General features: G+C 44.0%; 2 protein-coding genes across 2 annotated transcripts in view; one reads left to right on the plus strand and one right to left on the minus strand.

The window, feature by feature from the left end:
• Window positions 1–230: 230 nt before the first annotated feature.
• Window positions 231–1,522, plus strand: LOC143121275 (P2Y purinoceptor 6-like). Its single transcript, XM_076281641.1, has one exon. The coding sequence runs from the start codon at window positions 231–233 to the stop codon at window positions 1,272–1,274; it is 1,044 nt and encodes a 347-aa protein (XP_076137756.1). The 3' UTR covers window positions 1,275–1,522.
• A 6,554-nt stretch (window positions 1,523–8,076) lies between these two features.
• Window positions 8,077–15,049, minus strand: part of mfsd1 (major facilitator superfamily domain containing 1) — a 19,107-nt gene continuing 12,134 nt past the window's right edge. Inside the window, exons 10-15 of the mRNA XM_076282947.1 lie at window positions 14,862–14,918; window positions 14,146–14,302; window positions 11,915–12,012; window positions 11,534–11,646; window positions 11,268–11,315; window positions 8,077–11,135 (exon numbers count right to left, since the gene is read on the minus strand). Of these exons, the coding sequence (XP_076139062.1) occupies window positions 11,065–11,135; window positions 11,268–11,315; window positions 11,534–11,646; window positions 11,915–12,012; window positions 14,146–14,302; window positions 14,862–14,918 (544 nt within the window). The 3' untranslated portion in view covers window positions 8,077–11,064. The remainder of the gene's footprint in view (window positions 11,136–11,267; window positions 11,316–11,533; window positions 11,647–11,914; window positions 12,013–14,145; window positions 14,303–14,861; window positions 14,919–15,049) is intronic.

Consider the following 15,049-nt stretch of genomic DNA (forward strand, 5'->3'; position numbering starts at 1 on the left):
TCCATTCTGCTATCGAACACATTTGAGTAAATATGTGTCACTGTCAAACAATACGTCATGTATAAAACAAACTCAGGGTAGGCCTATAACGTGTTAAATCCACTAGACCGAAGCACTGATCTCCGGAGGGAAGGCTGACCAGAAAATATGTTTCTATGAGTTCTAATACTTTAGAGAGAAGGGACTTGACTGTTGGAGACTAGATCCAAGCTATGTCGTGGAAGTTCCCAATGCAAAACTATATGGACAGCTACGTAATCGGCATACACCCTCCCCACTACTGTTCAGTGACAAGGACGTATAAAAGATTTTATCTACCCGTGACTTATAGCGTTGTCTTCATACTGGGACTAACTCTGAATGGGTTACTACTCTGGCTGGTGTGCAGTCGCACACGCAGGTGGAGCTGCTCGGTGGTCTACATGGCCAACCTGGCGGTGGCGGACCTGCTCTACGTGCTGGCGCTGCCCCTGCTCATCATCAGCTATGGCATGGACGACCTCTGGCCGTTTGGGGACATAATTTGCAAGGCCGTGCGGTTCTTTTTCTACACCAACCTTCACTGTGGAATGATGTTCCTGATGTGCATCAGCGTCCATCGGCTCTTGGGTGTATGCTATCCCATTAAGGCCATGCGCTACCGCACTAAGAGGCTTGCTGTCATCGCCTCAAGCATGATCTGGATATTGGTGACCGCAGAAGTTTTGCCGACATTAGTTTTCGCCCACACCGGCTTCATCAACAATATGACGGTCTGTTTCGACATGACCAGTCCAGGAGAATTCAAGCAGTATTTCCCCTACGGTTTGTTTCTGGCTATAGTAGGGTTTATAATTCCTTTTCTGGTCATCCTCATTAGTAACTGTTCAATGGTGAGAGTTTTATCCAAACAGCAAAGCGACGGTTGCTCAAATGGCACAGCGATGCGCAACAAGTCCATTCGCACCTTGCTCGTTGTGTCTCTAATCTTCGTTGTGTGTTTCGGGCCGTATCATATCACAAGGACCCTTTACTTGTTCGTGCGAGTTTACATGGCCAGCAATTGTAAAGTTCTCAACGTGGTTATGTTCAGCTATAAGATATGGAGGCCCATCGTAAGTGTACACTGCTGCATCAACCCCATACTCTACTTCATTGGCTCCAACAGAAAACGTAAGCTTCTCTGGACTGTTTTATTCCGAAAGCGAGTGCATCCTACTGTGTGGACAGTGCAAGCTCAAGAGCAGGCCGAGAAAAATGAAACCGGAGCATCTGGTAGTGGGAAAAGTGGATGAATTTCCTGGACACTCACAGATAGAAACTCAACAAAACTGGGTTGTACGGGACATCTTTCGTTATTACACCTTTCTGATTTTTTTTAGTTCACTCTCTCCGTCCTCATGCGGATGCATATTTATTGTTAAGTGTTTTTGATTGAAGAAGCATAATTCATTGATCAATATGTGGCTCAAATCTAAAGACTAAAACTGTGTAACATGATGGATATAGTATACACTCCTTGAGGACCTACACAATTGTAGAACGATTTGACATTTTATTTAATTCTTTGTAGTGTTGTTCAAAGCATTGTTGGATGATGCTAATGATGGATGATTAAAGAAAAAGATAAAACAAATTAGAAAATACCACTATCTTTTTATTCTTTTTATTAAATTAGATTAAATTAGATTCGATTAAACTTTATTGTCATTTAGAAGAGTAGGCCTACAGGTACAGAGCCAATTAAATGCAGTTGACATCCAACCAGAAGTGCAAAGAAGCATTGAATACCAAAGTGCAGGTTGAGAACAGTATTCTGTGCAGTTATGTACGATAGAGATTCAATATGTACAATAGTGTTTTCCAGATGACATGTCTACAGTGACAGATAAGGAGTATAGAGGGTTATGTACAGAGAGTATAGACATATTTTATATACATACATACATATATATATATATATATATATATATATATAGGCAATATACTGTATACAGTATCCTCCAGAATTATTGGCACCTCTGAGTCTGCTAAAGTTGACTAAAATCCGATATAAAAAATAATCTGTTGGTGATTTATTGTAATCTCACAATGACAAAAAATAGGACAAATCCAACCTTGAAGGAAAGCTATTTTATTTTGAGAAAAAGGAAAATGTCATAAAGAAATAAATATTTTTAACAAAAACACGTTGCTCACAATTATTGGCACCCGACCCCTGCTTGTAATACCTTCTTAAAGGAGTTATCCGGAGTAAAATGCACTTTAGATCAATTTACGGATGATTGGGAGTACATACGTTGAGTTGACATCAAAATCATGTAATTCGGATGTGTTTTGAGAAAGTTCGATTTTACTGTTTTTAGTCAAAACTCGTTAGCCTGGAAGTGACCAGGGCAAGTCATTTCGCCGCTACAAAACGCTATTTTTATACCTCTTCTACAGTTCCAAACAACATTACACTTACGTGGTAGTGAGTAGAGGGTCCCTAAAGCCAATGTTTTTTTTTTTTTTTAAAAAACGTCAACAAAATTGTGAATTTCCAGAGCGTGTTACTCCACACTCGGCAATCGACTCCTACGGACTTTCCCCTAAAGATGCCAGCTGCAGCAGCAACATTTCCAGAAAGGTACTGGCTTGATGAAATTCATTCTGGACTCTCTATCCGACCACCTAAAGACCTCGGGATACTTTGGTTTGGCTTTAGGGACCCTCTACTCACTACCACGTAAGTGTAATGTTTTAAAAGCAGATGGAAATATACCTGTTTCTAATGAGGTATTTATTATATGCTGGTAATGCTGGTATAATGAGCTAAACTATCATATACTTTTTTGAGGAATCTAGTAGGGATTGGATCTAAAACACATGTTGAGGAGCCGGTTTGAGTTATAATTTTACCAAGCTCAGATTAAGTAATAGTGCTAAAGGACCTTAATTTTGGGGGGCTGTTTTTGGGTGTACTATCAAACATATTACTTGTGTTACCAATAGCCTCCCTTATAGAAATTACTTTGTTTTTGAAGAAGTCTGCAAATTCTTCGCATCTTAGAGAGGATGCCTGACTGAGTGTATCAAAAGGTGTTTGATGCAATAGCCAATCAATGGTAGAGAACAACACCCTAGAGTTTCCACTGTTTTCAGCAATTACCTTAGAGAAGTGGTTCCTTCTCTCATTCCGAATAGCTCTATTATAATTTGCTATTTTTTCTTTTAGAATGGCACGGTGAACCTGTAACTTAGTTTTTCTCCATGTTCTCTCAGCTTTTCTACATGATCTTTTTAGATCATGGATATTTTCGTTCATCCAAGGTGTCAGTTTGCTACAGGGCCTTTTTTTAGTCTTTAAGGGTGCCACGCTGTCAAGCAGAGCGCCTAATTCACAATTGAGAGCCTCTACCATTTGATCAATGGGATGATGTAAAATATCTAAATTTATGGAGTCTATAAGAGCTATGAACTGCTGTTCTGCTCTAATGTCCAAGAGTCGCGATTTGATTGCAATTTCGGGATGAATTTTTGGAGTATGAAGTACTATATTAAAAGATACACAATAATGATCAGACATATTTATATAATTTACTGATAAGTCTGTGACTTCTATCAAATGACATGATTTTGATGTCAACTCAACGTATGTACTCCCAATCATCCGTAGATTGATCTAAAGTGCATTTTACTCCGGATAATTCCTTTAAGCCTCCCTTTGCCAATGAAACAACTTGTAATATTCTCCTGTGACACCCCATAAAGTTGGTGAATATAGGGATTTAAGACCGTTAATCTTCACAAAATCTCCCCAGATCATCCAAATTCCTGATCTGGACATTTGTTTTGGTTCATTGACCTGATGAATGATCCAATCATGACCAACTTTTAGTGTCTAGGCAGAGATTGACAGATTTTCTTTGGAAATGTTCAGGTTTTTCTTGGTGTTCATGATACCATGCACCTTAATTAGGTTCCCAAGGCCTTTTGGAATAAAAACAGCCCCACAATAGCACAGCCCCTCCACCATAATTCTCATTACGCATGGAGTTCTTTTCAGTATAGGCATTCTTCTATGTACGCCAAACACACCAAAAGTGTTTCTAGCCAAAGCGTGCAATTTTCATTTCATCTGACAATAGACCACACCTTCAGACAAAGTCACTGTACCATTCAGTAACTCCTGCTGTTTACATTGGTAATTAAATGACTGGACAGGCTTTTACCTGGCATGCCCTCTAAATAATCTAGTGAGGTCACTTTTGAAGATTTTTTGGGGGACTTGACCCCAAGATGGTACCTTTATCTGGAACTCTCTTCAACAGTGGTTCTTATGGATATTTTTGCCTATCTCACCATCCTCCATACAGCAGATAACCATGGGTCTTTGTCCAAGCATGTTTGTCACATTTATAGACGATAATAACCTTTTAATCATTATTTTAACTCTAAATATAGGCATTTTCAACAAAGTAGTTACAAATGTCTTACTTACAAATGTCAACACACTTTCATTAAGCCCTGAAGAAGGTTGGAAGCGACCGAAACGTGTCGGCAGGTCCAAAGTAAAATAAAGGACTTTTATTAATATATCAGAGTGCCTCGGATCTCTTCTCTCCTTTTTTGACATGCATTCCTTTTGATCCTGATGAGCACTTGATTCTGGAATTCTACTCCGTCACCCACTGAAGCAATCACTTTTTCTCTCTCCACGGTCAACACACTTTCTTTTTATTTAAATTTAGTGTATTCTCTTGTCTTTCCGATGTTGAAAAATGACTAGAGGATTTAGCCTCTGTGTGACTTTATTTTCATACCTTAGTAAAAAAGAAAGTCATGAACTACTTCTTCATAGACACTCTGATTAACTTAAATAAGTTGAAATTAGACAGGAAAATGCTTCTGTTAGGTTTTGTATATACGATTTTACAGGGGTGTCAATAATTGTGAGCAACATGTTTTCATTAAAAATATTTATTTCTTTATGAGATTTTCTTTTTTCTGAAAATAAATTTGCTTTGAGACAGACAGACAGCATAGCCTGGATGTAGGACTGTTCAGTAATGGCCTGAGTAGTTCACTCCTCACCATCCCTGACGACGTGATTTCTCTGAGGACACACTGAGCAGCATACAGTGCTATCTAGCATTCGGCCGCACAGCATTCTGAGCAGCACAGTGCTATCTACAGTAGCATTCGGCCGCACAGTGCTATCTAGCATTCGGCCGCACAGCATTCTGAGCAGCACAGTGCTATCTACAGTAGCATTCGGCCGCACAGTGCTATCTAGCATTCGGCCGCACAGTGCTATCTAGCATTCGTCCGCACAGCATTCTGAGCAGCGCACAGTGCTATCTAGCATTCGGCCGCACAGCATTCTGAGCAGCGCACAGTGCTATCTAGCATTCGGCCGCACAGTGCTATCTAGCATTCGGCCGCACAGCATTCTGAGCAGCACAGTGCTATCTACAGTAGCATTCGGCCGCACAGTGCTATCTAGTATTCGGCCGCACAGTGCTATCTAGCATTCGGCCGCACAGCATTCTGAGCAGCACAGTGCTATCTACAGTAGCATTCGGCCGCACAGTGCTATCTAGCATTCGGCCGCACAGCATTCTGAGCAGCGCACAGTGCTATCTAGCATTCGGCCGCACAGTGCTATCTAGCATTCGGCCGCACAGCATTCTGAGCAGCACAGTGCTATCTACAGTAGCATTCGGCCGCACAGTGCTATCTAGCATTCGGCCGCACAGCATTCTGAGCAGCGCACAGTGCTATCTAGCATTCGGCCGCACAGTGCTATCTAGCATTCGGCCGCACAGCATTCTGTGTGCTGGAGCCCCGGAGCAGTCTGTTGACATGAGACACAGTGACCCAGTGAGCCCATACGGCCTGAGGGGATGAGTGACACACACACACACACACAGTGAGCCCATGGATAAGTGTGCTGCTATGGACATCTCCACACACACACACACACAGTGAGTCCATACAGTCTGAGTGGATAAGTGTGCTGCTATGGACGTCTCCACACACACACACAGTGAGTCCATACAGTCTGAGTGAATGAGTGTGCTGCTATGGACGTCTCCACACACACACACAGTGAGTCCATACAGTCTGAGTGGATGAGTGTGCTGCTATGGACGTCTCCACACACACACACACACACAGTGAGTCCATACAGTCTGAGTGCATAAGTGTGCTGCTATGGACGTTTCCACACACACACACACACACACACACACACAGTGAGTCCATACAGTCTGAGTGGATTAGTGTGCTGCTATGGACGTCTCCACACAGACACATACAGTGAGTACATACAGTCTGAGTGGATAAGTGTGCTGCTATGGATGTCTCCACACACACACACAGTGAGTACATACAGTCTGAGTGGATTAGTGTGCTGCTATGGACGTCTCCACACACACACACACACAGTGAGTACATACAGTCTGAGTGGATTAGTGTGCTGCTATGGACATCTCCACACACACACACACAGTGAGTACATACAGTCTGAGTGGATAAGTGTGCTGCTATGGACGTCTCCACACACACATACACAGTGAGTACATACAGTCTGAGTGGATTAGTGTGCTGCTATGGACGTCTCCGGCTCTTAACGGCTCTGCTGGCCAGAGTGATAATGCCTTCGTCAACAGCAATCTCAATGACTAGGGAAATGGTGCGGTCTGCTCCGTTGATTGATATTTCAACACACACACACACACTGTAACATGTAACAGAAACTATAGCCAAACAAATTTAACATCATCTTTATTTTCATGTATTCTAAAAGAGTACATATTATTTATTTTAAAATATGCATTCTGATTCATTTACCCATGATTTGTTTCCCCACACTGCCCAAGAGAAAGACAGGTGATACATTTACCAGCAATCTCAAATTAAGAGAGATCAACACACAAGGGGTGAAGTGCTCAGGAGTCACAATCAAACACATGTGAAAACATTTACTCCAGTGCAATAGTGATATCAACGCACACACACGCACACACACACACACACACACACACACACACACACGGTTACGGTTAGCATGATGACGCTTGTTCCAGGGGGGGGGGGGGGTTTGGTCAACGTGGTTGCCGTTGATGCCACCTCACGTGGTTGCCGTTGATGCCACCTCACGTTGCTATGGAGGCCGATTTTGGAGCCACACACTCTTCCACAGATGGAGCAGGTATGTCCTGATGATTGGGAGGTGGGGTCTGCCTGCCGGTGTCGTTGGGCACGTCTTGCTGTCCTCCTTTGGATGAAAGTGTCGTTGATTTGCTCAGCTGCTTTGTTGCACGTGGCTCTCCAGGCTGGTCTGTTGGATGCTGTTGCCTCGAGCTGGCCAGGGTTGACGTTGCAGCGCTTCAAGAGTTCTTTGGTAAAGTCCTTGTATCGTCTCTTCTGGCCACCAGCGGCCCGCTTGGAGTTGAGCAACTGTCCATAAAGGACTTGGCGTGGGACGCTATAGCCAGGCATGTGAATTGTGTGGGGTACACACACACTTCTAATACCCCAGAAGCTTCCGCTGCCTAAACAGTCCAAGCAGCTTCAAGCACATCTGCGTTACAGGCAGGAGAGAAAGAGGGAGAAGGAGAGAAAGATAGAGGGAGGAGTGAGGGAGGGAAAGGCAGGAGAGAAAGAGGGAGAAGGAGAGAAAGATAGAGGGAGGAGTGAGGGAGGGAAAGGCAGGAGAGAGAGAGGGAGAAGGAGAGAAAGATAGAGGGAGGAGTGAGGGAGGGAAAGGCAGGCGAGAAAGAGGGAGAAGGAGAGATAGATAGAGGGAGGAGTGAGGGAGGGAAAGGCAGGAGAGAGAGAGGGAGAAGGAGAGATAGATAGAGGGAGGGGGCAGTACTGTAGGAGTGAGGGAGGGAAAGGCAGAGAGAGAGAGGGTAGGAAAGAGAGGGGGGAGAAGGAGGGAAAGAGGGAGAGAGAAAGAAAGAGAGAGCGGGGGTAGGAGGGAGGGAGGGAGAGAGAGGTCTTATCCATCCCACAGCAGAGTATCCACAGGAAGTATAAAAAAATCAAAGCTATCAAAGAAGACATAACACTTCCTAGAGTTAGTGTAAGTGGACAGCGAGCCTTCAAAGCAATCATAATAATTTATTCATAATTCATTCCTGAGTGAACGCGATCTCTTCAGGACAAGAGAGAGGGTGTTTAAAAATGGAGGACAATCAACAGTGCTCTATACAGACGAGGCTTGATAGCAGAATGCATGGTGACCTTTGCTTCACCATGTATGGACACAGATCAAGATATACAAATATTCCTCTCAGCTGACAGGTTGGTGTGTTATAGATCATGGTAGTATCACTTGCAACAGATTTCCAACAAATGGCAGTTTCAGTCTCTCTGTGCCGAGAAAAAGCTAAACAATTTCACGATGGAAAAAAAAAAATACAATTGTAGATGTTTAAACTTAACTGAGATGTAGCCGACCCAATATGTTGTCATATATCATTGCAGTTTAAACTCTCCAGTGGCAGGCTCACACTTGAGGCGTAACAGTTATAAACATTGTATATATGACAGTGGCAGCAATATCTGTCACAGCTAAGGCAGCTTTACAGTGACGGTGTGTTTTACGTGTTTGTGTTCACTCCCGACTGTCCATTTCTACAATAAACGGTGTGTGTGTGTGTGTGTGTGTGTGTCTGCATGAGTATGTGTGTGTGTATGTGTGTGTCTGCATGAGTGTTTGTGTGTGTATGTGTGTGTGTGTGTCTGCATGAGTGTGTGTGTCTGAGTGTATCTCTGCATGAGTGTGTGTGTCTGTGTGTGTGTGTCTCTGCATGAGGGTGTGTGTGTGTGTGTGTGTCTGTGTATGTCTTTGCATGAGGGTGTGTGTGTGTGTGTGTGTCTGGAGGAGTAAAGTGCATGTGATTCTTGCCATCTGATGAAAAGTCTGAGACTGCTTAGAGACCAAATAAAGCACACATAACTCATACCCGTTAACTACGACAAGACAAAGCTTGCAATTTCCAAACAAGAGTACTTTAAAATATACATTTGAAAAAAACAAACTCATCTTCTGAATTAAAAACAAAACAAAACAAAAAACATTCAGAAAGATGTAAAAACAACACAAAAGTAAAGCACCAAAAGGACAAAAGGCACCTGATTCTGGACAATGTAACACACACATGGGTCTCTTGATCCTCCACTGCTCAGATAATGCCTCAGTTGCTCTCCTTCCTAGCACAGCACTCTGAGAGAGAGCCCTCGCGTCCGGCTCCACCCCCCCCCCCCCAGCTCATCTTACAATAAAGTGCACACTTGCTTCTGATACGCAGTTAAGCCCAGAACTATTCCCATGCTTTATTTACATCTCTCTAGCACAAGACCATCTTTTTTGTCTTGTGTTCATGTCTTATAGGCAGAAAAAAACCTACTGACCAAATAAAATGGCACTGTATATATAAAAATCATTAATGAACTATAGAAAACTACGCTTTATATAAAAATCTGGAACAATTTTGGGCTTACCTGTATGTTTACTGATGCTCATCTAAAAAAGGAAATGTATTTTTAAAAGTAGTTTTAGTCACTAGACCTTGACAAAGATCTTGAGGATGTGTGTAAGGGTTCCGTGTATGATTCGGTTGATTTGATAGACAATTGAGAATGCAAAATCAAAAGTAAAAAAAAAAAAGAAAGTTTCTATTTCATTATTTGTTTATGAATGTGATGCAAACAAACAAATTTAACGCTTTGTTTTTCAGATTTTTGGTTTCATGGTCACATCAAAAGTAGATTTAAAAAACGGTCTCAGGGTCCGATTTTGATATTTATTTTTGTTCCGATTTCTTTGACCCAGAAATTATTTATTGACTTCCATTGCCGGCTGCTGCTTCTGTTTTGCAGTGCTGTTTATAACTTTGCAATACACACTTTTTAACACAATTTTAAGACAATGGCTATATTTAAAAGTCCACTCGGAGAGAGCGACAGAATCTCTCTTTCTTTCCTCAGCCGACAGCCTACACTAATTCTATAGGTTCTAATGCTATTTCAGTATTCACAAAACAGCACATGATTGGCTCAATGTATTCACAAAACAGCACATGATTGGCTCAATGTATTTACATGTCGATGTTTGCCGCAGAAGGGTGATAGGTGTGATATGCGTAGACAACGGCCATATTGGCGTTACAAACTAACCCCATGCATTTCTATGGAGGCGTTACAAACTAAGCCCATGCATTTCTATGGAGGACTTTTGGAGTGCTGTGTCACGCTTTGGCAACGCTTTGGGCGAATGCAATGTTCACAAACGAAAAAGCATGAGAAGGGAGATGATTTTCTGACGATTCAACAACAAAACAGAGTTTGCTGTCGTTGCAAAAAGTAGCCCAATTTTCTGTCGCTAGGGATGGCCAAAAGTCGCCAAATTGGCAACGATGAAAAATGTATCATGTGACCTAAAAGACCAAGAAAGTGACTTCGGATTGACTTCCAGGTCCAAATCAGAGACATTAAATATAAAAGTTTCAGCCCTGAGGCCGTTTTTAAAATGTTGTGAACAACGATAAAAATCTGACCATGAAATCAAAAGTCTGAAAAACAAAGTGTTTTTGGTTTGTTTGTATCACATTCATGAACACGTAATGGAATAACAAGTCATTTTTTTATTTTCAAATGAACGTCCCATCCCTAATTTGTGTTCATGTGAAGGCTTGCCTTTAGGGACCCTACACATGCAAACACACTAGGACGAGTCTTCTGGAGTCTTTTGGAAACCGACTGAGATGCTGAGATGAGGACAAAGATGGGCACCTGAGAGTGCCCGCTGTGAGTGTGTCAAATGTGTGGTGGGGTAGTAGAATCAGTCCGATAAAAAGTGGAAAAGAACTCTGGTGTGTACCATGACCGGATGCACATACACACCAACACACACACACACAAGAGACGTAGTTTCCCAGAATGCCGAGCGACGCACCCGAGAGGAGAATGGGGGACTTCCTGTGGCACTGAGGAGCAAGTGTGCAAGGCGGGGGGGCAGTGACACAGTCAAAGCAGAGCCAGTGAGCAGGAGCATCACAGTGCACTCAGACAGAGGCCCAGCTGACCCTCTTACTCGGAGTCCGCAGACTCACTCTTCTGCAGTCTGGCCCGGGCTGAGGCGGACAGGTTCAGATCCCCGCCTAGGAAGGAAGGAGAGGAAGAGGAAAGCAAGAATAGAAAGATATAATGCACGAGACGAGAGAAGTCAGAAAACATGTCCTCTAAACATGTGCATCCGTTCATTTGGCTGAAGAGTAAATGCAAAATCTCACCTCTTAATAAATTCACCAAGTAGAGCATCACCACCGCTATCAGCGCCACTGAGAGAAACAAGCAGAAAGATCCAGAAACATACTCAGGCAAGGTGGCCACAGAGGCGTGAGTCACAGCAACAACACCCTCACTTTTAGAAATAATTTACAAATGACAGCATGACCATTTACACACACACACACACACACACACACACACACACACACACACACACACACACACACACACACAGACAGACACACTCAGCTTGACAGATAGCACTCACTGCATATGCAAGCACAGAAGAACACTTCCAGGAAGAGGTAACCACGGTTGTCCAAAATGGCTCCTGCTGCCATGGCGATAAGAGCCAAGCCAAGATTCTGAATAGACTGCATGCTGTTAAAGAGTGAAAGACAGAAAGATGGAGAGTGAGCGAGGGAGAGAAAGCAAGAGAGAGAGAGAGAGAGAGAGAGAGAGAGAGAGAGAGAGAGAGAGAGAGAGAGAGAGAGAGACAGAGAGAGAGGGGGGGGGGGGGCGTAGACAGCATGTGAGGGGAAGGTGGGGAGACACAGAGAGACATTATTGCCATAGCTCCAAGACACCACAGTTTGAGTCCTGTATGAAGGCTAGACAGAGGCATGTGCTGGAACAGCCAATTACTTACAAGCCATAGGCCGTTCCAAGCTGATGCTCAGGCACCACAAAGGACACCATGGGCCAGAGAGCACAGGCCAGCAGAGAGTACGCCAGTCCCATCAGACTCTGAGGAGGAGAAGAGGAGGAGAGGAGAGAGGAGGAGAGAGGAGGAGAGGAGAGAAGGAGGAGAGGAGGAGAGGAAAGGAGAGGAGGAGAGAGGAGAGGAGAGAAGGAGAGGAGGAGGAGAGGAGGAGAAGAGGAGAGGAGAGGAGGAGAGGAGAGAAGGAGGAGAGGAGGAGATGAGGAGAGAGGAGGAGAGGAGAGAAGGAGGAGAGGAGGAGGAGAGGAGAGGAGGAGAGAGGAGAGAAGGAGAGGAGAGGAGAGGAGGAGAGAGGAGAGGAGAGAAGGAGAGGAGGAGGAGAGGAGAGGAGAAGAGGAGAGAGGAGGAGAGGAGAGAAGGAGAGAGGAGGAGAGGAGAGAAGGAGGAGAGGAGGAGAGAGGAGGAGAGGAGGAGGAGAGGAGAAGAGGAGGAGAGAGGCCGAGAGGAGAAGAGGAGGAGCATGGCATTTACACTCAACATCAATGCTCATTTCCATGCTCTCTTCACTCTATGGTTTTAAACACCACATCTTGCTGGAGTCTTTCCCAATTGTATTTCTTTTTTCGGACCTCATTACAAGAGCAGTGAATGTGCTTGTTAGCAGTAACCCTGGAACATCAGTTGATCAGTTTGACCAGTGCAAAGTCACATCATCACAACCGTCTACCAGCACACTCATATTGCACACTCATATTGCACACTGCATGCTCACTAGTGCAGTAAAAGCACACTCATATTGCACACTCATATTGCACACTGCATGCTCACTAGTGCAGTAAAAGCACACTCATATTGCACACTGCACGTTCACTAGAGTACTAAAAGCACTTATATTGCACCCTGCATGTCCACTATTGCAGTAAAAGCACACTCATATTGCACACTGCATGCTCACTAGTGTACTAAAAGTACATTCATATTGCACACTCATATTGCACACTGGTGCAGTAAAAGCACACTCATATTGCACACCGCATGCTCATTAGTGTACTAAAAGCACACTCATATTGCACACTGCATGCTCACTAGTGCAGTAAAAGCACACTCATATTGCACACTGGTGCAGTAAAAGCACACTCATATTGCACACCGCATGCTCACTAGCGTAGTAAAAGCACACTCATATTGCACACTGCATGCTCACTAGTGCAGTAAAAGCACAATCATATTGCACACTGGTGCAGTAAAAGCACACTCATATTGCACACCGCATGCTCACTAGTGTAGTAAAAGGCAGGCTACACCAGGCACGTAACTGAAGCACTCCGTTCGCAGAGCTGCAATAATTAGCTTCCACTATCAGGGTTCCCACTCTAATTCAGTTCTAAAACTGAATTTCCATGACCTACTATAATGAATGGTAAGATTTCAGAGCATCTACAGTATGTAGCATTGGAGAATCTTTTACTTTTTTAGAACAGAAGATGAATAAATGGGCATTGAATAAAAAAAGTTGGGCTAACCACAACTACACCAATTCTGCGTGGAAATATATGCTATTGGTATTCATGTATTTTTACAAGTGAATTTTAAAATGCTACAACAAAATTCCCTGATATTCCATGACTTTTCCACAATAATTATAAAATTCCCTGTTTGGAATAGACTTTCCAAAATTCCATGATATTCCAGAAATTCCATGGCCCGTGGGAACCCTGTACTATATAATCCATGGAAATGGCTACACCAGACGCTACAGTTTATAGTTAGGCCTGTCTTCTAAAACTATTTTTACGCTTTGTGACTGTAACGCTTCAATTGCACACCCGGTGTAACCTGGTTGTAACACGGGGAAGCTAAATGGGCACAGCGTTGCTGTTTGGAAGCTAAATGAGCACAGGGTCGCTGTTTGGAAGCTAAATGGGCACAGCGTTGCTGTTTGGAAGCTAAATGGACACAGGGTCGCTGTTTGGAAACTAAATGGGCACAGCGTTGCTGTTTGGAAGCTAAATGGGCACAGCGTTGCTGTTTGGAAGCTAAATGGGCACAGCGTTGCTGTAACACAGGGAAGCTAAATGGACACAGGGTCGCTGTTTGGAAGCTAAATGGACACAGTTCCCAATCTGTGTTTGATGCAGCGCTAAAGCATGGACAGATACGGGTTATCATCAACACACTCCCGTAATCTCACACAGCCAGCCGAGGGCGGGAGAGGTTACCATGGCGATCCAGGGGTTCCAGAATGTGAAGGCGAGCATCATGTGAGCGGCGAGCGTGGCCAGGATGGCACAGGCCACCCACAGGACGTTCTTCCCTGTCCTGTCCACCATGAAGCCTAGCACAGGAGAGGCTGGCGCCGAGATGATGTACACGATACTGACCAGGGGAGATGGGGGGGGCAGAGAGAGAGGGGGGGGGAGAGAGAGAGAGGGGGGGGGGGGGAGAGAGATGGGGGAGAGAGACGGGGGGGAGAGAGAGAGAGGGGGGGGTGAAGAGAGAGAGAGAGAGAGAGAGAGAGAGAGAGAGAGAGAGAGAGAGAGAGAGAGAGAGAGAGAGAGAGAGAGAGAGGGAGAGATTTAATATCTGAATTCCTTAGAAAACACTCTTTGCTTCAATGAACTACACCCATTTATATCAATGATAAATGCAGGGTCCATTATCACCCTCATCATTTCGCTCACTTGGCTGTTGTTCAGGTGCTCCCTATCATAACTATTCACCGACATCACTGAAGGCACAACTCTGATGGCCCCTCAGGGACAAGGGCTGTGTCAATCTAAAGCATCCATGTCCGTTAACAGTGACACAGTCAGGTACTCCACAGTACACGATGGTATAGTTACTATACAAGAGCTACACAGAGAGATCATGGGGCATCAGTCCATAGTTACTATACAAGAGCTACACAGAGTTCATGGGGCATTAGTCGAGTTACCTGTTAATGGCTCTCGCCTCTGCAGGGGAAAAGTCAAACTTCTCGATGAAGAACACTCTAAAAAAGGAGAGATAGAGAGAGAGAGAGACAGAGAGAGAGAGAGAGAGAGAGAGAGAGAGATGGAGAGAGAAATTCCAATTTACTCGGATTTAGAAAACTATCCCCTAGAAAGGTGTAATGTGGAGCAG

Source organism: Alosa pseudoharengus, unplaced genomic scaffold (genome assembly GCF_046254945.1).
Source record: "Alosa pseudoharengus isolate Yale_2024_CS ecotype anadromous, Long Island Sound unplaced genomic scaffold, YU_APseudo_1.1 YU_APseudo_1.1_scf_13, whole genome shotgun sequence".
Lineage (NCBI taxonomy): Eukaryota > Metazoa > Chordata > Actinopteri > Clupeiformes > Clupeidae > Alosa > Alosa pseudoharengus.

Bases quoted from the DNA above. Each gene is read 5' to 3' on its own strand.
- LOC143121275 (XM_076281641.1), top strand. From the start codon at position 231: ATGCAAAACTATATGGACAGCTACGTAATCGGCATACACCCTCCCCAC.